A 24,646-nucleotide genomic window follows, 5' to 3' on the forward strand; every position below is an offset into this window, starting at 1 on the left:
ACCCCTGCCTCTGACCTTAACTTTGTTTTGGAGAAGCTCACTTTACACTCCTTTCGAGCCAGCTGCTACTGCAGTCTTAAAATTTCTCTCATGGAAAAAACAGCCTTCCTATTAGCAATCACTTCAGCTAGAAGGATATCTGAATTACAGGCTCTTATGGCAGTGGAGCCTTTCATCATCTTTCATGCGGACAGGGTATCTCTGAGGACCAATCCATCCTTCATGCCCAAGGTGGTTTCCAGTGTGGCTTTCAACCTGTCCATTCATTTGCTAACCTTGTATCCCAATCCACAGAACAAAGGGGAAAGGATTCTGCATTCCTTGGACGTGCACAGACAACTTAGATTCTACTTGGACAGAACTAAATTTCGAAGAAAATCTGAACAGTTGCTAGTGGCATTTGCTGCTGGGGCAGAGGGAAAGGCTATTTCAAAACAAACCATTTCTAAATGGATAAGCCATTGCATTTATTTCTGCTATAAGCACCATGGAAAACCTATCCCTCAGGGGATCAGATCTCATTCCACCAGGGCTGCATCTACTTCTGCAGCCTTTCTCAGAGGTGTTCCTACCAGGGATATTCTAGAAGCTGCTACCTGGAGTTCAGTACATACTTTCACCAAGCATTATCATTTACCAATTTTCTCTAAATCCAGAACTGGCTTTGCCACTGCTGTCTTGCAGGGCCTTATAGCTGGTCCTAATGCTGTATAAATCCATCCTCCCAACCATAGCTTTGGGAATCTACCCAAATGTAATTACTGCAACAGTGAAACACGAAGAACATAGTACAGTTGTGTACACTTATCATAAATGTAGATGTTAGAGTGTATTCACTGTTGCAGTCCTGGTTACCCACCCTCCAGCCCCCTGTTTTTCTCTTACTATACCTCTACTTTCTTTTACTATGCTTAAAAGCCTTTTTGGTGTATTTGCTTTTGGTTGGAGGTATATTTTTGTGTTTTTAATTTTATTTGCTCCCCATTTGGGGGGCACCTGAAATCTGGGGCAAGAAAAACTGATGTAATGGCGTCGGCTGCATGTTTTATACCCTGACGACCTGACGACATGGAAGAAGTGACAACAACTGACGCAGGACCCAAGACTTTGTTAATCAGGCTGACTGAGGGCAACCTGCCAGCAGATTTCCCAAATGTAATGACTGCAACAGTGAATACACTCGAACATCTACATTTATGGTAAGTGTACACAACTGTACTTTCTCTTCTTGAGGCTAATTGTGTACATTAAAGATATATTAGCTTTTTATTGTCTTTGCCCCATGTCTGGAAGGAAAACTGTTAGCTAAGTTGACACCATTCAATTAGTCATATGCATTTCCTTCTTCTGTCAAGGGGACCATTGATCATTAGCTAATGCTGTGAATGGATATTCCTCCTGGGGTGGCTTCCATTAGTCATTGTTTCAGAAATTCATGCACACTGACTTTTTTGTAGCAGTTACTTGTCTTCATTCCATATATTTACCAAATACTGCTGTCTGCAATTTCATTCTAAAGACTGAACACCTACATCAGAAGAACAGAGCTTCACAGCATGCTGTCCTTGATTATTTTAATAACCCACACATTTGTCCATGTCTTTTTTTAATGCTTAAGAATCATTCTGATGTTTGGAGTCATTCATCAAGTCATGCCCAAACTATGGTGGTTGTAATGTGCATGTCTGAAAATCTTGACAAGGGTGGCTTTTCGAACAGATTCCTTGTTTATTCACTCTTCTCCCTTTAAAGAATGCTGCACAAGGGGACTTTCTTTGCTGTGCATAGCTAATGATATATACAGTTTTAAGCAGGTGGGGCTTATACTGAAATAAATACTCTTTTTGTTGCAAGAAGGCATCCATTTCATTTGAGAGGTTGGAAATTGGTCATTGGTAGTTGACATGTTTTAATTTCAATGCAGCATTCTTGGCATAGGTCATGGGAGGTGTGACTCCAACAGATGTCATTGTTAAGACTTTTATTAACTGGGTAGAGTATCTTAGTAGAATCATCCCATTTGTTTGACCTGCTTCAGATGTCCCTCTCAGAATATTCAGATATAGAAATTGAATCAGAACTTTCTTTAGCATTGTTCACATTTTGTATTCAGATAATAAGCATCCGCTAAGATTTCTTGGAGCCCATTAGGGTTGGGAGTAATGAACTGCAAAATGATACTAAAATGTCTGTGCATAAAACTACTTAGGGGTTAAATACATTTCAGAAAAAATATTCATAGAGTTGTATTTCTGTATTTGTACTGGAGTGATTCTATTGTAAAATTTTTCTTTTACTGTTTTGTGATATGCCCTGCTGTGATTTTCTATAATTTTTTCAGCCTTTGACAAATTTGCAGTGATGGCTGGCATAGACCAGACAGATTTTGGAGTCATGAATATTCATAGAGTTGTGCTTCTGTATTTGTACTGGAGTGATTCTATTGTAAAATTTTTCTTTTACTGTTTTGTGATGTGCTCTGCTGTGATTTTCTATAATTTTTTCAGCCTTTGACAAATTTGCAGTGATGGCTGGCATAGACCAGACAGATTTTGGAGTCATGAAGTTTCTATTGTAAAATATTTCTTATACTGTTGTGTGACATGCTCTGCTGTTGATTTTCTGTAACTTTTTCAGCCTTGGACAATTTGCAGTGATGGCTGGCATAGACCAGACAGATTTTGGAGTCATGGGCCATCCCCAGTTGTCATCTACTCTTGACAAACATGATAGAGGACACAAAGAGAATACCTTGGAGAGGGATGGGCTAATGAAAGAACTGCAACTTTCTCAGGTGATTATTTAATACATGTTGCCAAGGTTTTATTTTTGCAGTTATTGTGCTTTAGTGAAGAGCTGTTGTAGACATACATAAAACTATGCTTTGCTTTGTATATAACACCAGCAGTTACTGCAGAAAGATGTTACTTGATAAGCATAGTGACCTTGTGGGAGAAACTTGAAACGTCCTATGCGTTACCTAGTAACAGTGACATTAACTGTCAGTTATTTGTCGTACATAAGCAAGCCACTATCTAAGAGAATAGAATGCTAAACATGGAACATAGTACAAAATCACAAGGGAATTTTTTAATTCTACTTCCTCTGTTGGGGTCGCTTGAAACTCTGCATGATTTGCCCATCGTAAAATACTACAACATAGCTTTCTTTCCTGGAAGAGAGTGAATTGCTGTCTTAAGATTGGAGGTGGGATGAGAGCAACTACCCTATGAAGAGTTGTGTTCAAGTATCTTGGGAGTTTTGTTTGCAAGTGAGGATATAGAGGATTGGGAGATGGATCAGCAGATGGGTGCAGTGGCAGGAGTGCCACATGTGTTGTATTAGACTGTGATGTCGAAGGAGGAATTACAGTCCTAGGATGAAACTTTCTGTTTCCCGTTAATATATATCACTATTATCAGCTGTGGTCATTGAGTTTGGGTGGAAACTAAAAAAAAAATGATATCACAAATACAAGTGACTGAAATAAGGTTCCTTTGCAGGGTTGCTTGCCTCTTTATGACAGAGTTAAGAGTTAAACAATCCAGGAAGATATCAGAATAGAACCACTGTTCTTCCAGATTGAGAAGAGCCAGTTGAGGTGGTTTGGACTCCTAGAAAGGATGCCTCTGATTATCTCCTTTGGGAAGTATGCCAGGCACAGCCCACTAAGAGGCTGCAGGAACCACTGTAGAGATTATATCTCTTTTCTGGCCTGGGAATGTCTGGGAAACATCTACCATAAGCTGGAGACTAGTATTTTATTTATTTATTTTATTTTTATTTTACATTCGTTTACCGGGATAGTCTGACTGGACACAGGTCCATTTACAGTGGAGGCCCAGGAAGAAAAGCTCCGTAACAGTGACAAAGTAGTTTACATGCTTAATACAAGTCATAATTAAAATATCAGAGACAGAAAAGCACTTATACAGAAAATAAGTATAAATAAATAGTACTAGTATTCTAATTTGTCTTTGTCAACTTACCACCACTACAGCCTTGATAAGTACATGGAGTTATAGAAAAGGGGGAAGAGAGGGAGTTAGGGATTGGTGGATGTACAACTTTCTGTTGAGAAAATAAAGCTATGGCAAGTCTATTAGGTGAAACTTTTATTATGTAGTGGATGTTGTTACAGGGCTAGCTGGAGTAAAAAAATAAATAAATAAAAATAAACAGTAGGTAGGCCAAAGACTATTGCAGACAGTTACACCATGTCATGAATATTTATGGGGAATGTGCTAAATAAACAGTATCATTCACACACTAGCTGTTCAACAGTTTTTCAATTATGCTGAGAGGCAGCTTCCTTCCTGGCTTGGGAGAATCAATTTGTGTGTATTTTCTTGTCAGAATGTGACTACAAGTCTTTCTTGAGCTATTACTATTGTAATCTTTTTACTCAAATGAACATTTCATAGACAACCGTACTCTTTATTTCCGTCACCGTTTTTCATAGGTAATGCCACATTGTCTGTATGGGAAGGGTGGTTAATTAGTTGGTTCAACTACTAACAATCAGATTTCCACCTGTCAGAAAATTTTCCTATCAGTTAGGAAATCCAAAAGTCTGTCAGAAAATGGAGTTTTGGGGAGTACTCTTCAGGTATTTTGAATCATCGTGAGAGTTATCATATTTCTGAAGTATATGTTTACTGATTGACTTGCAATTTTTATTTACCTTCAAATTATTTTCCATAATAGTTTTCTCTTGTGTTTTAACTGGCATCCTGCGTAATGTAAAATGTGACCATTAACAGACAAATAAAACAATTTTTCATGATGTGTCTTACAGGAAGTACTTAGACTTTTTTAATAAAACCAAAACAATGGATCTGTTTTGTGGTTAAATTACTTAATCAGTTTTATGTGTAGTATTGTAAATACAAATAAAACTTGGATCGAGGAAAAATGTGTACTCACATTACAAGAAACAGTGTACGAATATTAGCCATGCCCTTTTTAGACCTCCTAGGCCCTAATGCTTATCTAGTGTAATAGTTTCAACAAACATACCAGTTGCCAAAACAGTATTACAAATATCTTTTAACATGTCCAGCACGTTCATACATTTGGTAATCTGTTACATTTGCAGTATTATTTACTGTTTGTTCAAAACTGTCACTACTGCGATTATTAACTTTTAAGAGAGAAGCAGTGCACATTTACGTATCAAAATGGATGTGGCAGTGAGTGCAGCAAAAGGTGGGAGATTTTGTCAGTTTTTTGCCCCTTCCAGAGATGGCAACCCTTAATAATTTTATGTAAGGAAATTTCTTTGAAGTTTCTTTTCTAAGTGTTACATTTTCTTGTCCCGTTAACTGCTGGTTCTAGTTTTCCTGTGGTTAAAAAGCACATTTTTTGCCTGTCTCTCTGCAGTCTTTTAATTTCAGGTAGACAATTATCAACAGTTATTTATTCTCTGTTATAATATTTCTGAGGTGCAGCTACAGTCATGTGACATGTTTATGTAGATGTTTTAAAACTATTTAAGCTCTGTTTTCCACTTTTGTGTGCTTTTTAAAGGTGGTCTCTGATTAGAATGCCTTTTTAATGTTACAGGTTTTGTGTGCGTTTTTAGAGAAGTTTGCTGACTAGATTTTGAACTTTTTTTCTTTTCAATTTATCTATTTTCAAACTGGTTACTAGCTTCTGGGGATCATCCGAGTAACTTTTTTAATTTTGAAAGAAGTCAGCGCAAATAAGGTTTAAGAAAACTAAAGATTCACAAAAAAGTAATTTTCTAACTAATTTGAAACTATCCATGAAGCAGCACAGTATTCATATTTGAGCTTAGGGACAAGTAAAACTGAATCATTTTTTTTCTAAGTTGTACAGCTGTACCTAGTCAGAGACACATCAGATGCAGTTACTAAAGGATAATCCTTCTGGTCCCTCAATTAGGAACCTAGTAATAAATCTTTGAGTTACACTGCATTGATACAATTATTTGAATATCTGCAGGTAGCCTTTTGTAAATGTAATGCCACATTTCCAGTGAAAGACACTCATGGCACTTCCAAGTTCCAGTTTAACTCAATATGTGGGATGCATACCTCTCCAGATTTTCTCAGAATGTCCAGATTTTTGGCTCATATTTTGGTCTGTTCTTCATAAACTTTGTGGTTTTCTGGCAAATCATTGGGATGATCTGAGGACTGAAGTCACTAAATAATGGCATGCATTTGGCTTTTAGACTTCAAATCCTTCAGAAATGCATGCTAAAACAACCCATGGTACTCTAGCAACTTTCTAAGTTTATAAGAGCAATGTTTAAAGTATGTCCCCATTTTTGGGCCTTTGTTCCCCCCATTTTTTGGGCTTTGTCCAGATTTCTTGCACTAAGAGGTTGAGAGATGTTGGGGGAGGGGGCTTCAGAACATCTAGCTGGAGCTGCATGCAGTCTTCCTGGCCCTAAAGGCCATGAAAGGAAAGGTGCTTGCAGTGGTCCCTCCTGATTTAATCCAATGACCAATCTGTCATGTAGCACCTGAACAAGCAAGTGGGTATTTGACTTATAGGCCCTGTGGTAAGGCTTATGTAACACTGAGACATTTACAGAGGTGCCACTGTTTAAACATTTTTCATCTTAACTGATGTGAACATTCTTGTGCATTTGCAAAGACAGTCCTCAGTCTTGTGCTGAAGTTGCAAATTCAGAGTCCAGGTCTGGCTCAGATCTCTGATGATGGTACACACCTGAGGTCAGTCTACTCACCACTTAAGAGAGTTCAGGGTTCCTTCCTCTGCATTAGAACAAAGGGAATTTTTCAGTGAATGCTATCTCAATGCCATTATCTGGGATATTTTTGTACACCTTCCTTCTGTTCCCAGTGATTCCATGCCTCTTTACAGAGATCAGGAAAGAAATTTCAAGTCTAATTCTTATCATTCCCTGTTGGTCAGGAACAAGTTTGCTTTAGACTACCAGGTCCAAATAATGCAGGAAACCCTTCCAGTTAATGAACCCCGCCCCCACCGCTGTTGGCTGACATGGTTCCACCTGAGGCCCTGGTTCTTTCTATATGTCCTCTGGTATTGCTAGACCTTACTACATGAGTATTATAAATGATTGGGTCTACCAGAAAGCCTTTCATATAGCAGACCTAGTTTGCCAAGTAGAACTGGTTTACCAGTTGGGCAAAATAGTACCTGATGCTGCCCTTGCTGGTCAGTTTTCACAGTTTCTTGACTTGTCACAGATGCTTGTTTGACGTGGACCTCTCATATTAATTGATTATAGTGCATATGTGGGGCATTTCTGCTATCATAAGCTCATGGGGGGCAAGATATGGGCCCATACTAGGTGGTCAAACAGCTCCTTAAAGCAATTCTGCATCTCTGCCCACCTTTGAAGAACGTCCTTCCCTCATTGGAGCTCAAATTTCATGATTGAATTGCCTGTCCCCTTTTTGAACCAGCTGTTTCATTAACATTGAAACTCATGCTTTTTATGGTTTTTGCTACCCATGTCTGAGGGATCCTGAAGTTGCAGGCCCTATTGTGTATCCAGCCTTTCACTTCAACTGGATATCCTTTCAAAGCAAACCATGATTTTTCTTAAAAGCAGTTTCTGTACTGTCCCTGCTATAGTATACTCATGTCCTTTTTTTTCTCTTTAGGGCAGAAAGTGGAACAAAGTGGGATCTTTACACACTGATGTATGGCTCAAGTTTTTTCTGAAGCAAGTGCATGAGTTTATTTTTTTAATCTGATGTTGTCAATTTTCATTCATTCTTCAACAGTTGGGTTCGAATCCAACCCTTGGATCTGACTCTGTCATTATTTTAGCTCGTGTCCACCAAAAAGCTGTTGAGCTCCTCCCTTACCTGTAATACACCAACCTCTAACATACCTCAGATCTTGTTTGCCACTTTTCACGAAAGACGTGGTTAGCCTGAACTCTCGAGCATTTAACATGTGTTTTTTCCAGTTTTTTCTATATATTTATATTTATTTCCCTTCTTTTACACTCGGTAGCTCTTTTATACCATTTTTGATCATTTTCTTCACCTTACTTTTTCTATTACTTTATTGTGTACACATCTGTGTAATTCTATTACCATAGTTGGTATGGTATTTTCTTCCCCGTTTTCATAATATATATATATATATATATATATATATATAAAAACTTTCCTCCTTTCTGATTTTTCTGTAAATTCATTGTGTTGGACAAAGTGCCGGCTGAATTTAAAAAATGTCAGAAGTGTGAACATAAATTACCCTTATCAGATGCCCTTCCTTTATATTTATATTGTTTACGCACTCAGCATTTACAGGAGGATTGTATTATCTGCAACAACTTTCATCCAAGGGCCTTAGCAGATAGGAAAAACAAGTTAATATTGAAAAGTTTGCATCTATCTTCATTTGGGGAAGCTATCTCTGGGGCTCAATCCCCCAAAATGAAAGTTAAGGAGACCTTGGCTAAGTCTCCAGGTCTAAAATGGATCCTAAATCTGTTCAGGTCCTCTCTCCTTCAGATCCAAGCTCTTCCGATCCGAAGATTCTTTCAAGGACAAGATATTCTTTGAGGGTGGATCCAGTTCCTTCTTCAGTTCCGTCTCCTTTCCTGGAGAGACACCATTCAAAGTCACCATCCCTTGTATCATCGTGTTCTTCCGGGAGTCTAACTGAGGAAGATGTGGACAAAATGATGAAGATTTTCTCTGCGCAGATTCAGATGGGTGTTCTCCCGGGTTCTACCCCTTTGCATCAAGCAGCCTGTCCATCTCTTACACCGCCATTGTCCACTCCTTCTCTGATCCCACCAATAGTTTCAGAGTCCCTAGATCTGAGTCTTCTGGGTCCATCTAGCTTGAATCCAAAGATTCCTTTTATCTTCTGATCCAAAGACTTTTCTGAGCACACTGGCTCAGACGTCTTCAGATCTGGATGACTCTCAGAGCCACAGCTACCTTGTTCAATCAGAGGCTTTGGAGTCAATTCCTAGGTTCCCAGAGCCATGTCTGACCCATCGAGCTTTGACATTGGATACCCGGCACCAGCTTCTGCCTCGGGGAGATTGTTCTTGGGGCAGAGGAATGCAGTGATCCAGAAGACTGTCTCCATGGAGCCACTGTCTTCTTTCTGTCCAGAGCGATCTGCCTTCGAGGTTGTGAAAAGAGTTTTTTTCTTTTCTAACAGGACGGATGGATCCATCCCCTTTTGATCTACAATTATCTCCCAAACATTTCTGCACTTAGAGCCAAATCATTTTACGCCACAGGGACAGCCAACCCAAAGCCTCCAGACCATCCAAGAGGGTATTACAATTTCTTCCAACACTTCTTCGGATTGTTCCACCAAGGAAGTTCCTTGGAAGAGGAAGTGCAACATGAGGCACTTGGACTCTCCACAATAATCAGTTACTGAGGATACTGATTTTGATGAGAGAGAAGGGTCCCCACGATCACCTCAGAAGGGCGTCTCATTTGGAGACATTCTTGAGATCCTTCGAGAGGTGGTTGGATTTCCTCCAACACTTCATTGGAGGAATTGGTATTTCTGGAAGCCTTCAGAGCTGGCCTCTCTACCTCCTGGGTTACTCCTCCCGCCGACACGCTCATTGATTTCATCTCTAGGCAGACATGGAAGGAGCCTGAATCAGTTGAACTGATCAGTAAGAGGCCAGATGGGATTCTGGCTGTACCTGTTTGGAAGGAATTCTGGAGTAAGGTGATGCCAGTGGATGTCATGGTTGTGGCGGCAGCCACTAAGAAGGAACTTGCTAAGCAAAGTTCCTCAGTCCATCCCTCCTAACAGGGAGACTTCGGCAATGGACATGTTTGATAAGTATGTTTATGCTTCAGCAGCCTTTGACCATAGGTTGCTGAACTATTTGACACATTTTACCTGACTACAAAAGGATTTGAACAAAGAGCTTTCCAATCCCTTTCAGTAACGGTTACTGCTGAGGCTCAACCTTCTGTGTCCTCTCAGTTGGCTACCCTCCAGTATATTTCTAATTCATCCATTAGGCTTATCTCTCATACAGCTGAAGGTACCTCAAGGGTGGCAGATTTAGGCATTGCCATTAAGGGACATGCCTTGATGCACTTGTGTGCAGGGTATTACTATTTCTCCTGATACTTCTCCAGAGCATCCCTGAAGAAGTCCTTAGGAAAAGGATGTGCAAGAAGAGGCACTTGGACTCCCATCAGGAGTTCATCACCAAAGATACTGATTTTGATGAAAGGGAAGGGTCCCTAAAAGCACCACTTGAAGACGTCTCATTTGGAGACATACTTGAAATTTTTAAGCAGAGGGGTGGTTGGTCTACCGATAACCCCTCCCAGAGGAATTGGTATTCCTATGGAGGCCTTTGCAGGTAGGCCTATGGAGTTGGTTCATCTACCTCCTGAGTAACTCTGCCCTCTGACAAGCTCATTGATTTGATCTATAGGTGGGCGTGGAAGGAGCCAGACACAGATGAGCCAGCCCCTAAATGATCGCATCGAATTCTGGCACCACCTGCAGGAAGTTAGTTTTGGAGCTGTGGTCTTGGAGGCAGCCATCAGGAAGGAACTTGCGGAGCAGAGTTCATAGGTTCATAGCTTGGTACTAGGCTATTGGCCCTAGGGTCTATACAAGCCTAGCCATAACAATTCCCTGGCTATTTCTTCCCACAATATTTACTTCCCTGGACCCCTGTCTAGCAGGGTGACTGATGTAATCCCCGGGGTGAATTTCCTATCTCCCACCCAATTGTCAAGGTTCCTTTTGAAGAGGGCCAAAGATGCGCTTTGCTTAACATGTTTGGGCAGTCTGTTCCAGAGTCTGGGGACTCTCTGGGTCAGGAACCTATCCCTCCAGCATATTTTGCTCATTGTAATGACAAGGTTTAGATCCCTGGAGCATGTGGCTCTGAGGGATTGGGATTTCTTTAAGTGTAGCATGTCCAACAGCTCTGGGTTAATCATGGCCATGTATTTTAAGCAGAGATCACCTCTGAGTAGACAATATGCAACAGAGTACAGCTGGAGTTATTTTAGACGGTCAGCATAGGGCATATGCTTTAGGCCTGTGATTCTTATAGTGAGGTATTTCTGCCACCTTTCCAGTTGTTGCAGATGTCTTGAGAGGTACATACCAAATGGGGCTTCGTATTCTATAATGGGTCTAATGAGGGATGAGTACAGTGGGACAATGACCTCCTTTTTTCTGGATGAAAAGCCCATAGTGATGAGGTGTGCCACACAGAAGGATTTCCTGACTGTTGTGGCGATGTGGTTATTTAAGGTAAGACCACTGTTCCCCTGTGTCCCTAAGTCTCTTATCACACTTTCGGTGTTTAGTGTACTGCCACCTATGTGGTAATTCACGGGTACATGCTTTTTCCCAAAGGGGATAACTATACATTTCTTGGCATTGAGCTTCAGCTCATGGCTCTGGCACCAAGCATCTGTTTCTGTAAGGCCCTTTTGTAGAATATCCACATCATTTAGGGATTCAGTAATGGCTCCCAGTTTGCAGTCATCTGCGAACTTTGTTAGCCAGTTCCTTATTGTTGGCCTGTACTTCAGAGAAGTAGATGCGAAACAAGAGCGGTCCCAGGACTGAACCCTGAGGTACTCCACTTGTCACTTGTCTGGAGCTGGATTTGGAGTCGACTACTTTTACAGTGTGGATTCTGTCAGTAAGCCAGTTGGCAACACATCTAGTGACGTAGGGATTAATGCTCAACTTAGTAAGTTTGTCTATGATTCCAGTGTGGGGGACAGTGTCGAAGGCCTTGGCGAGGTCCAGATAGGCTGTGTGGACCGCCTTATCCTTGTCGACAACTCTGGAGATTGATTCAAAAAAGTCAATCAGGTTTAGGAGACAAGATTGGCCCTTCACGAACCCACACTGGGTGGGGTCCAGTGTTTGAAGGCTGCCAATGTCTTTGTTTATAAGTTCCATGATAATACGTTCCATGGCCTTGCAGATCAGGCTCGTCAGACTGATGGGGCGGTAGTTCCCAGGATCCAAGGTGGATCCCCCCTTGTGGAGTGGGATAAGTGTAGCTGTGCACCACTCAGTGGGCACGAAGCCTGAGGTGAGGCTATGATTAAACATGACACTTAGGTGAGGTGCCAGTTCATTTTGTAGTTCATGTAGTACACAGCCCAGAATGTCGTCTGGTCCCATGGATGCTGTATTCATAGCTTTGGAGAGTGCATTTTTTTACCTATGTGGCCGTTATTACCGGAATTTGGCAATCTTTTGGTATTGAGATGGGCCCTTTAGGGAGTAAGAGGGGGGTGAAGTTGGCACTGAATCGATCTGCCAGGATATTGGTAATACCCTTGGGATCAGTATATTTAATGCCATTCTGTTGTAGCTCAGAGCAGATCTGAGCATTGCCATTTAGATTCTTGACATAGCTATAGAATGCCTTGTGGTTGTCTTTGGAACCTTTGGCAATTTTATTTTCGTAACTAGCTTTGGAGGATTTTATGAGAGATCTCAGCTTCTTACTGAGGCTGGTAAGGGACTTTTCTGCATCCTGGGATTTTTCTCTTTTCTGCAACAGTTTCTTCCTTTTGTTGTAAAGTTTGTTTAGAGCAGGGGACCAACAGATTGGCTTCCTATTTTTGGAGGAGAGTGTCTTGGTTCTATTTGGGATGGCACGATTCATGCACGGGTGGATGTGCTCATGCAGTGCCTTAGTGTAGGATTCAGCAGTCGAACTTTCAGTTCCCGTCTGCATGGGTGCCATGAAGTTTGTCACTTCTGACTTGAGTAGCATGAAGTTGGCTTTGGAGAAGTTTTTTTACGGCAGTTTCCTTACTGGGGGGTGGGGGAGGGATGTGGATGTCAAGGGTGATTAGCTTATGGTCAGACCTGACCAATGAGGGGGTGACCATAGGTGTGGAGCATCGATTTCCCATGTTGGTAATGACCAGGTCTAGGATATTGGAGCCCCTGGTGGGACTTTGGATTAGTTGATCCAGAGCATTGGAATTTATGAATTCCAAGAACCGTTAGGCAAAAGTGTTGGTACACGAGTAGTTTTCACATTTAATGGCGGGGTATTTGAAATCACCCAGTATTAGGGTGTTTGGTTGTATCTTAATATTTTCCAGTATGTTTAGAAAGGTGTAGTGAGAATTTTGGGGCATGGTGGGGGATCTGTAGCAAGCTACAATTTGGATTTCAGTCTTACTTAGTGTTAGTTGCACCTGTAGAATTTCAGATGCATTGTGTTGGGCAATTAGACTGGTGATGTGGATATCCTTGGTGAATATGGACACTCCTCCACCTTTAGTGTTTCGGTCCTGGTTTGGTGGCCGAAAAGTGTGGTAAGAGTTGTAGCCTAGTATTGCAGGAGTGCTCTCTAACAGGGAGTTTAGGGCTCTGGACAGATTTGGGAATCGTGTATGCATCAGTGACCTTTGCCCTCAGATCGCTTAACTCCTTGACACACTTTACAAAACTACAGAGGGGACTTGATAAAGGAACTGCCAAAATCCCTTTCTGGGATATCTGCTGCTGAGACTTAGGCTTCTGTGGCCTCACAGTTAGCAGCCCTACAATCCATTTCTAATTTATCCATTAAGCTTACCTCTCATACAGCTGAAGGTACCTCAAGGGTGGCAGCTTCAGGCACTGCCATTAGGGGACATGCCTGGATGCACTTGTGTGATTTTGAGAGCCCTTCAAGTCCTTATTCATCAATGTACCTTTTGATGGCAGTTCGTTGTTTGGCCGTAAGCTAAAGGAGACACTGTCCAGGTATGAGAAAGATGGAAAGACCCTCTCTGGAGTGGGTGTACATTTTTCAAGCCCTTGAAGAACCTTCTCTAGGAATCATTGAGGTGGTCAAAAGACGTGGTTCAGAAAATCCCAGGGTCCTTTCCAAGATCCATATGGTTATAATTCCCCCAGAGGCAGAGGAGGGAACTCAAGTGGAAGATGCCACCCACCCCAAGGGTCTACAAATTCCTTCTCTGACAAGACCCTACCAGCCTTCCTGAAAGGAGACCCGATTGTCCCAGTATGGAGGCTCTCAGAGGTCGTTTATCCCTGCACCAGAGAGCCTGGCTAGACATCACAAAAGATACTTAGGTGCAGAGGATTATTTCCAAAGGTTATTCAATTCCCTTTTCTCCTCGACCTCCATCTGTATGCAAATTTCCCAATGTTCCACCCAGTCAGAGGAGAGCAAGCAGTACTAAACATGCAAAACCTGCTAGAAAAGAGAGTAATCCAAGAGGTCCCACCAGACCAGATAGAATCCAGAACTTACTCAAGATTCTTCATAGGAGCGCATTTCGACACAGTGTCAGTGACAGCGTCTTTTCCTCTCTCAAGAGTACAAACTATCGGATTCCAGTTCAGAAGAATAATTCACAGTACCACAATCCCAGCCCGTTTGATTCGACAAGCCCTGGTATCAGTGTTGGCAGCTACAGATCTAGTTCCTCTAGCAAGATTTCACATGAGAATTCTTCAGTGGATGTTAGCAACACAATGGTCTATTCTTTCCCAACCTATGTCAGCCAAAATAAGAATCATTCAGGCATGCAAAAGATACCTTAGGTGGTGGATTAGATCAGAGCAGGTTCTACAAGGCCGTCCTTTCATCTTTCCTTGGCCTAAGGCCATAATGACCACGGATGCATCCCAGATTGGGGGAACACTTCCTGGGGAAATCAGTCCGAGTCACTTAGTCCGCCAAAGAGGCCAACAATGCATATCAATGTCCTGTTAATGAGAGCAGTGCTCTTAGTGTTGCAGGCCTTCCAAGACACTCTCCCTTTCAGTTAGTAGTCTGGTACATCGTCAAACAAGGAGGACCCAGATCTTGCCCCTTGTGTCGAGAAGCCCTCAGAGTGTGTCAGTGAGTGATCTCATCCAATTGTTTACTGATAGCAATGCACATTCTGGGGAAGTCCAACATGATAGCAGACAATTTAAGCAGGTCCATTCTACTACCTCACAAGTGGTCTCTCAACATGAAGGCGGCAGAAATTATTTTTCGCCAGTGGGGTCAGCCTTGCTTTTTTCTCTTTGCATTTCCCCTAATCAACAAGTGTAGCAGCTTCTTTGCCCTAATTCCCTCACAGGGGGAATCACTGAGGGCCACTGTACTACGCAGTTGACCCACTGGTCTCCTGTATGTGTATCCTCGAAATCCCTTGATCCCAAAATTTCTGCAGAAAGCTTTCCAGTTGAAGAGCAAGGTCATCCTCATTGCACCTGACTGGCATCAACAGATTTGGTTTCCCTTTCTTTGACCTCAGCTGATTTACCCACCTTGGATTCTTGATCTGATTCCAGTCCTCCTTTTTCACCCGAAAGGCAAGATTCACCCAGGTATCGCAAACCTAAAACTGACAGCATGGCTTCTTCACTTCCTTTAATAGCCAGACAACCTTTGCTCGTCCCCTGTCCTTCATATAATTTTATCTTCCCATAAAGCTTCTACAAGAAAACTTTACAGAAGTCAATGGAAGAGGTTTGTTTTTTGGAGCATCAGAAAAATATTGACCCCTTTTCAGCCCCTGTACAAAGTGTCCTGGAATTTTTGACAATTTTCAACAAAGGAGCTAGCTCCTCAACCATTAGAGTTCAGTTAGCAGCCATCTCTAATTTTCACATTGGATTTGAGAACACCACCCTGACTTCATCTGAGGCCTTCTTGAGAGGTACCCTTCTTTTGAGACCGCCTTATAATGATCCAACTCCTCTATGGGACTTAAATTTGGCACTGCAGGCCTCTATTCATTTCCCCTTTTGAGCCAGCAGCAAAACATGATCTAAAGTTTCTGACCTGGAAGATTATATTTTTGGTAGCCATCAACTCTGCAAATGGATTTCAGAACTTCAAGTATTATCTTCTGAACATCCCTACTTGATTTTTCACAGGGATAGAATAACATTACAAAGCAATCCTTCTTTCCTTCCTAAGATGGTGTCAGAATCTAACTTCAACCGCTCTATTAATCTGCCAGTTTTCTTTCCTAAATTTGCAAACAAAGATGAATATATGTTGTACTTATTGGATGTTTACAGACAATTACATTTTTACTTGCATAGAAGTGAAGACATTAGAAGGATGGATCAATTATTTGTCTCCTTTGCAGATTCTAAATTGCCTAAATCAGTTGCAAAGGTAACTTTAGCCATATGGCTGACAGATTGTATACCATTTGCGTACAAGAATTTGGGCCTGTCCTTACCAAAACCTTTGAGCCCATTCAACTTGGTCCATGGCAACTTCTTCTCTGTTTCTATCTAGGGCTTCCATGGATGACATGTGTGGCTGCAACTTGGGCCAATCCTCGTACCTTTGTTTTATTACTCATTACAAACTGGATCTGGTCTTGAGGGGAAGAGTAGCCTTTGCCTCAACTGTGTTGAAAAAGAGTCCACCCAGGAATTTAGGTTGCTGGGGACTCTATGCCAACCGTTGAGAAATTAATGAAAATTGACAACATTCGATAACGAAGTTATGTACTTGCCATAATGTTACATCTGTGTTGCCATTTTCATTCTTCCTCAACTCCCCTCCCACCAACCCCCAACCTTTTTAACAACTGATTTCTGGAAGACTGAGAACTTTTAAGGACACCACTGTTCCTTATGTTGAGCTCCAGATAATGGTTTTCTTCCACCAAGTATATTATGAAAATGTTTTACATTATGCTTTTCAACAAACAAGATCTGAGGTATGTTAGGAGTTGGTGCATTATGGGTAATGGAGGACCTCGAAAGCTTTTTGGTGACCACAAGCTAAAATAATGGTAGAGTCAGATATAAGGGTAGGATCTGAACCCAACTGTTGAGGAAGAATGGAAATGGGCAACACAGATGGAACATTATGGCAAGTACATAACTTCTTTTTATTTTATTTTAATATAATTTAATATGTTATGTTGTCCTACCTCGCTTTCATTCTTGCTGGTTAGGTACGGAACTGAGCATCGGTTCCGACTCTGCCTTTTACTAAAGCTGAATAGCTTCCACTGGCTCGAGGCTATACTCTATCCCATGATGCCTAGAGAAAGTAACCTAGATCTCGTTTGCTGCTAAACTAGATCGAGTGCTTCTCACTAGGCTCAGGCTAAGTGAAACCTTTTTCTTCTGTTTTTTCGGCATTATTATAGTGTTTTGAGTGAGAATAGTTAGTTATAGAGTTTGTGCATTTGGCCTCTAGTTGGTGCTAATTGTTGGTTTTATTGCTTGTTACAAGCTGTTGTGGTTGGCCGTCACTGTCGCTATGCCCTAAACCTCCCTATTCCATCTCAAAAGTTTTGTGTTTATCCATCGAACCTGCTTAAGTTAGAAGGTTTGTTATTTTCTTAATTTTTTTCTCACGTCCATTTAAGTTAGAGGGCTCCCCCTTTTTAATCCCTTTCCCTGAGATGTTTGACATTTAAGTTAGAGATGTCTCCTCTGACTAGAGGAGTTTGTTGTTTAAGTTAGAGGCCTCTCCTCTAGCACTTTTTCTCTCCCCGTTTTCTTATGCCTGTGTCAAAAAAAAAAACTTTTGTTAACCTGTTACTGTTTTTGCTATACAACTGTAGTTTATACCTATATAATATGCAGCATCATACCCTTTCCTTGATGGTGTGGTGTTTGTTTTCTGTTATCAATATGTCCGAGGAAGGCAAGGAAACCAAACAGTTTGGTTTTAAAAAATTCACCTCTTGTACCCAAAAGATGTCACTTACTGACGGCCACACTAGTTGCGTTTATTGTCTAGGTGCAGTTCAGTTGCAGGATTCCTGCTCCATCTGCCATGGGTTTAGTTTGAGGGTGTTACAGGAATAAGTTAATTGATAGGGGTTTGCTTAAAGCTCCTTTTGATGAGGCACTAGAAGGTACCCAGACTTCTTCGACACCTTCTCAGTCCCCCAAATCTGAAAAATTTTCAAAACGGGCTTCTTCTTCGGCTCCTGTGTCTGAGCTGGCAAGAAAAGTAGCCATGGATACAACTTTGGACCTGAAGGCTGTCAGGCCTGTGAAATCGTCTCCACCAGTTCCTCAGGGTTTACCAGAACCGAGTAGGAGTCATATACGGACCCTGTCTCCAACTTTGGAGCCAATCTCCTTGGTCCCTCAATCACCTTTATTGCAATCTATAGCTGGTAGTGTTAAGTCCTCAGCCTCGTCCTACTGATCCTCCAAGAACTTGGATGACGACGTGGAGCAGGTGGTCTTCAAATGCCGGCCCTAGCCAAAATTTTATCGAGTCCAGCCCATAAGGCAGTGGAATCGATATCTGCTACTGCCCCTGCTTCTCTTCCTCCTCCTCCTCCGACCAGAGCGGTATCGGAGCCAGAGTGCCTAGATGTCTTTGTGGTGGAACCGTCGGGCCCGAGACTCACCCCTGGGTTTTCTGTCCCGACTTCTGCTCCAACCTATTCGGTTCCATCCTCTGTCAAAAGGTCTGGGAGCCGAAACCCCCACATTGGGTCTGGGGACGAGGGTTGGATTGAGCTATTGTCAGATCCAATTCTTCCTCTCGGGGCTTCTGCACAGGTGAGCTCAGCAACTACATTGCCTTGAAGCCTACCTCCTTGGTGCAGGTGAGGTCCCCGGGCTGTTCGGAGCCAGAGGCCTCCTTGGACCCCCAGGTCATGACGCCTTTGAGGTGATGGAGTGTGCTGTCACCCCAGATGGCTCCACCCTTGGATCTTGGCACTCTTTCCTTTAAACAGCAGGCTTCTACCTCTGTTCCTTCCCTCCCCAGGCATAGGGAAACAGTGCACCAGGACGCCCCATTGGGTGAGTCTCTCTCTCTCTCTCTCTCTCTCTCTCTCTCTCTCTCTCTTCTGAAACCTCCCCAGAGGATCCCTCTGCAGAGGTCCCTCAGAAGAGAACTTGTAAGAGGAAACATCTAGACTCTCCTGAGGGGTCTGTCACTTCAGACATAGAATTAGAGGATTCAGAAGGGTCCCCAAGGTTACCCTCTGAGGATGTCTCTTTTTCAGACATTCTAGATATCCTGAAGCAGAGAGGTGGCTGGAAGACCTTAAACCCTTCTGAATATGAATCTGTATACCTGGAGGCATTTGGTTCTCGACCCTCCACCTCTTGGGAGTCTCTGCCTTTCGATCAGCTCCTTGGGGTGGTGAGTCGAAAGGCGTGTGGCTCCCCAGAATCTGAGGAACCTGTTCCAAGGAGGCCTACCAAGTTCATTACCATCCCTGTGGACAAGGAATTTTTGACCAAAGGTGTTCCAGTAAATGCTATGGTGGTGGCGGTGGCGGCGACAGCCACCAAAAAGGAGTTGCCTGAGACTTCTTCATCTGTCCATCCACTGAATAAGGAATCTCGAGCGATGGACCGATACGGGAAGTGTATGTTTTCGTCAGCAGCCTTTGCTCTCTGGTCACTGAACTATCTAACCCACTTTGCCAGACTTCAGAGGGATGTCCTAAAGGAGGTGGGAGATACCCTCCAAGGTTCTACAGCTGCTGGGGTGTCAGATAAGGTCTCCTGTCAGCTTGCTACATTAGGTTCCGTAGTCACCTCTTCCATGCAGCTCATCTCTTATGCAGCTGGTGAGCGAGTAGGGCAGCAGGCACAGGAATAGCTCTCAGGAGGCATTCCAGTATGTGCCTTTGCGAGTTTGCTGAATCCTTTAAGTCTTCCTTCATAAACTCCCCTTTTGATAGCTCATCCTTGTTCGGGCCAGAAGTAAAAGAGACTCTGACCAGGTGCAAACAAGAGGGCAAAACTCTGTCTGCCATTTTTCTGTCCCTACCAGGCCTTAGCCCAAAGACCAGAAGGGTGGGAAGATGCGGTTCCATAAATCCCAAAGAGCTTCACCAGACGCACATTGTGATTTTTCCCCAGGAACAGAGGGGGAAACAGCAATGGAAGATGCCGTCCCGGCGACAGAGATACCTTCTCTGGCAGGCCCTTCCAGCGCTCCTGAAAGGAGGCTCTCCTGCCCACCTCTGGAGGCAGTTGGGGGCAGACTATCACTGTACCCAAAAGCCTGGCTAAACATCACTCAAGACAAATGGGTATAGTTGATTATATCCAGGGGATACAACATACCCTTCTCTTCTCCTCCCCCACTGTCAAGATCAGTCCCAGACATTCCACCCTGTCAAAGGGATCAAGCAACTCTAGAGATTCAAAGGTTGCTAGAAAAAGAGAGTCATCCAAGAAGTCCCCACAGACCAAATTGGATCCTAAACTTACTCAAGGTTCTTTTTAGTTCCAAAGAAGAGAGGGGACTGGAGACCCATTTTGGATCTCAGCAGACTAAACAAGTCTGTCAAGAAAACAAAGTTCTGGATGGTGACACTGCAGTCTATACTCCACTTTCTGGGAAAAGACGATTGGATGTGCTTCATCAATCTCCAGGATGCATACTACCATATAAAGATGGACAGACGATCCAGGAGATATCTACGCTGCCAGCTGGGAACCAGTCACTACCAATTCAGAGCTCTGCCTTTTGGACTCACTACAGCCCTCAGAGTGTTTACCAAATATATGGCAGAAGACACGGCTCACCTGAGATGGCTAAGTATGGGTGTTTCCATACTTAGACGACTGGCTCCTCACCACCACCACTGAGCCTCTGCTAACCAAGGCAACTCACACCACCATCCATCTATGCTCAGAACTGGGCATTACAATAAATTTAGAAAAATCTGCCTTGTTGCCATCACAGCATATTACATACATAGGAGCAGAATTAAACACAAAAGACATGGTAGCAAAATTGCCCCATGACAGGGTACAGACACTGCCATCAAGTGTCCATCTTGCTCTTGAAGAAAAAAGTACAGGCAAAGTTTGTTCCAAAAGACTTGGGCACTATGGCAGCTGCAATAACACTAGTACCTCTGGCACATCTATATGTGAGAGTCCTACAGTGGCTACTCTTTGCTCAATGGTCTATGCAGGAGATGCTTATGTCCCACAGGATCTTCATCACACACTCCTACAAGAGGGATCTACACTAGTGGCTTCAATCCATACAGGTGACTCTAAGCAGGCCATTCATTCTCCCCCAACCAGTAGTTACAGTGACCATAGATGCTTCCTAGATAGGGTGGGGTTGGCATTATCTGGGAAAGACCATCCAAGCAATTTGGCAGGAAAACGAGTACCATTTGCACATCAATGTCCAAGAGATGAGGTTGGTGCGGCACTGCAGGCATTCCAGAACTCTCTTCCAGCAGGGATGATTGCAGTACAGGCAGACAACATGTCAGTGGTGTGGTACATGAACAAACAAGACGGAACCAGATCTTACCTCCTGTGTCGAGAGGCCAAGAGAGTATGGCAGTGGGCAGTAACTTCTCAATGTTTTCTGATTGCAGAACATATTCCAGGGAAATCAAATGTGATATTGGACAAATTAAGCAGAGCAATTCTGATACCTCACGAGTGGTCCCCAAAACAGGAAATTGCAAACCAAATTTTTCGCAAATGGGGCCAGCCTTGCTGTGACCTCTTTGCCACATCCATAAACACCAAATGCAGCAGCTACCTTCCCCTGATCCCCCCCATCAGGGGAGTTACCAAGAAATGCACTTGTTCACGATTGCCCCCGGAATTCTTTATGCCTTCCCCCCATTTCCGCTAATCCCCAGAGTTCTACAGAAAGCTAAATTGTTGAGTTGCAGGCTAATTCTCATCACTCCGTACTGGCCTCGTCAAATCTGGTTCCCCTTTTGTTGGACCCATCTCCAGGAGGAGCCTTGGATTCTGGACCTGGTACCAGATCATGTGACCCATCAGTCAGGAACGCTCCATCCCTCTATTCAATCCCCTCAAGTTGACAGCTTGACTGCTCCACTTCCAATCTTAACCAGACTTCTGGACATATCCGCTGCAGTGTGTCACATTTTGGTCTCATCCCATAAGACTGCAACTAGGAAACTGTATGCTAGCAAATGGAAAAGGTTTTCTTGTTGGGCTTTCAAGAGTAATATTGATCCCTTTACAGCTCCAGTGACTACAATTTTGGATTTCTTAGCAGAGATTTTCAATGAAGGTGCAGCTGCAGCTATTGTATGGTTACAATTAGCCGCCATATCCAACTATCTCGTAGGAGATATGGGATCGAAAATAATGTCTCACAGATTATGCAAAGCCTTTTTGAGAGGTACATTCTTACTAGGACCTTCACTAAAGGAACCACCACCTCCTTGGGACCTCAATTTAGTGCTGACTACTCTGACTCTCCCTCCATATGAACCAATTTAAATTTCTTAACCTGGAAGACAGTCTTTTTGACAGCTATTACTTCGGCTAGGAGGGTTTCAGAATTGCAAGCTTTTTCCATACGTCCTCCCTATTTAGTTTTTCACAAAGACAGAGTCTCTCTTAGAACTAATCCTTCCTTTCTTCCCAAATTATGTTCAGAGACCAGTTTGAATCAATACATTGACCTGCCAGTCTTTTTTTTCAGATTATGGCAACAAGGCATACTATAAGTTTCACCAGTTAGATGTACACAGACAACTACGTTTCTACTTGCATAGGACCAAGGAGTTTAGAAAATCTGATCAATTGTTTGTCTCCTTCTCAGACAACAAGAAAGGCGCACCAGTTCCAAAAGTTATCTTATCGAAATGGCTAACTTGACATTATTTCCTATGCATATAATTCTCAGCATAGACAGTCACCAGGAAAGATTAGAGGCCACTCAACAAGAGCTATTTCAACTTCGGTCACCTTTCAGGCAAGATTACCTATGGATTCAGTCAGTGCTGCAGCCACATGGGTCAAACCTCATACCTTTATCACTCATTACAAGCTAGACATGGCCTCCCTGATCTGGGGGCTTCCTTTGGTTCTGCTGCTCTGAAGAACCTACTCCCGTGATCCACCCAAGAAAGAAGGTGCTGGGGACGCTGTCCCAACCAGCAAGAATGAAGGTGAGATAGGACAACATAATATAAAGAAGTTATGTACTCACCATAACGTTCCATGTTTGTTGTCCATAATGTCGCCTTCTTTCTTGCGTCCCACCCTCCTTCCCCCTACCTTCGCTTCTGGAGGATCGAGAGGAATTTTGGATTTGTTACAAATGTATTTTAGTTCCCTTCTTGCCTCACAAGACTTAGGCTAAGGATGTTTAACACTATGTTTGGGATGTTAGTTCTCTTTTGTTAGTGGTTTGCAAACTAGATCTGGGTTACCTTCTCTAGGCATCATGGAATAGGATATAGCGTCGAGACAGTTGAAGCTCTTGAGCTTTAGTAAAAGGCCAAGTCGGAACCGATGCTCTGTTCAGAACCCAACCAGCAAGAAAGAAGGCGAGATTATGGACAACAAACATGGAACATTATGGTGGGTACATAACTTCTTTTTATCAACTAGTAAACTTACTTGATCACAAGTTGTTTTTTCAGGCATGACCCAGGAACACTGGTTAAGAGACTTGCCAAGAGTTGGGCAGTAGGCGTATGGAGACTGAGAGATTCAAACCTAGGATTACAGGATGAAGCTTATTAGCAAGTCAGTTCATTAATCCTCAATGCTAAACTACCAGACAGTTGTTTGTTATTTTCCTAGTGAAGAACAGGCTAGCATTCACCAAACAAACCCTTTCCATGTGAGCTGTCGAATGCATTTTCTGTTGCTTTCCTGTGGTTCCTTGCCCAATGGAAAATTGCGTGTTCAAAGGCCGCTTAAATAGTGGAATACTTGCTTTCAGTGCCTGTTTCACAAATGTCTCAATTTAGACATCATTGCTGTGGCTACTTAGTCGTGTCTTCAGATTTTCCATAACCATTACTGTTTTCATTGTAAATATGTAAGGCAAGCTGGTGCAATGGCATAGAAGCAAGGTCCCCATCTGTGATGTTAGAAACCCAAGTTCGGGAATGAAAGTGTGGACTGGAGGAGGTAGGATGAAGCAGATAATGGCCAGCACTGCTATGCTGGGGAGGGGTGAGTATGGCAAGAATCACTGATAAGAATCTGTATCTGTATGACCTCTGATAGAGACATGAAGCTTCATAGGCTAAGCTTATGTCAGGAGGAGTGATTGTCCAGCACAGGGTGGTTGAGTGCATGCTGGGATATGATCTGACAACATTGTACATTGCTTTTCTTGTTAGGCTTCTTGACTGGCCACCACAGAATAATGGCTCCAGGCACCTTGTGCTTTTCCCATTTAGGCTTCTCCATCTCTGGCTCAAGGAATTATGTCTCAAGACCTGCTCTCAAAGAAGCCTCAAAATTATAGCCCATGTCATGGCTTACCCTGTGTCTATTGTAATTAAGTTCTCTGTCACAGAAGGATGTGTCCCTCACATCTGGAAAAAAAACATACATCGTACTCCTACACAAAAGAGGCCCCTCTACCAATACCTTAAATTACAGACCCATAACCATCCTAGTCCCACTATCCAAGGTCCAAGAAAAATGCATTCATTCTCATATGCATGAGTATATCACCTCAAACAACCTACTACACCCAGCATGCTTTCCGACCACATCATAGCACTACCACTACTCTCTTAAGATTCACCACTTCTTCTTTCGGCTGTTCTGTTAGGGGTCACCACAGTGGATTATCTGTTTCCATTTCTTCCTGTCCTCTGCATCTTGCTCTGTCACACCAACTTCCTGCATGTCCTGTCTAACCATATCCATAAACCTTACCTTAGGGCTTCCTCTTTTCCTCTTATGTGACAGCTCCATCCTTAGCATCCTTTTCCTAATA

The 24,646-nt window shown here is 42.8% G+C and overlaps 1 protein-coding gene across 3 annotated transcripts in view; it reads left to right on the plus strand.

Moving 5' to 3' along the window:
• Window positions 1–24,646, plus strand: part of CEP78 (centrosomal protein 78) — a 1,514,071-nt gene that overhangs the window by 1,394,951 nt on the left and 94,474 nt on the right. For all 3 annotated transcript variants that reach the window (XM_044060872.1, XM_044060873.1, XM_044060875.1), the window contains one exon: window positions 2,638–2,794. In XM_044060872.1, coding sequence (XP_043916807.1) covers window positions 2,638–2,794 — 157 coding nt within the window. The remainder of the gene's footprint in view (window positions 1–2,637; window positions 2,795–24,646) is intronic.

The sequence above is a fragment of the Protopterus annectens genome, chromosome 2.part0 (genome assembly GCF_019279795.1).
Source record: "Protopterus annectens isolate FY-2018-M chromosome 2.part0, PAN1.0, whole genome shotgun sequence".
Taxonomy (NCBI): Eukaryota; Metazoa; Chordata; order Ceratodontiformes; family Protopteridae; genus Protopterus; species Protopterus annectens.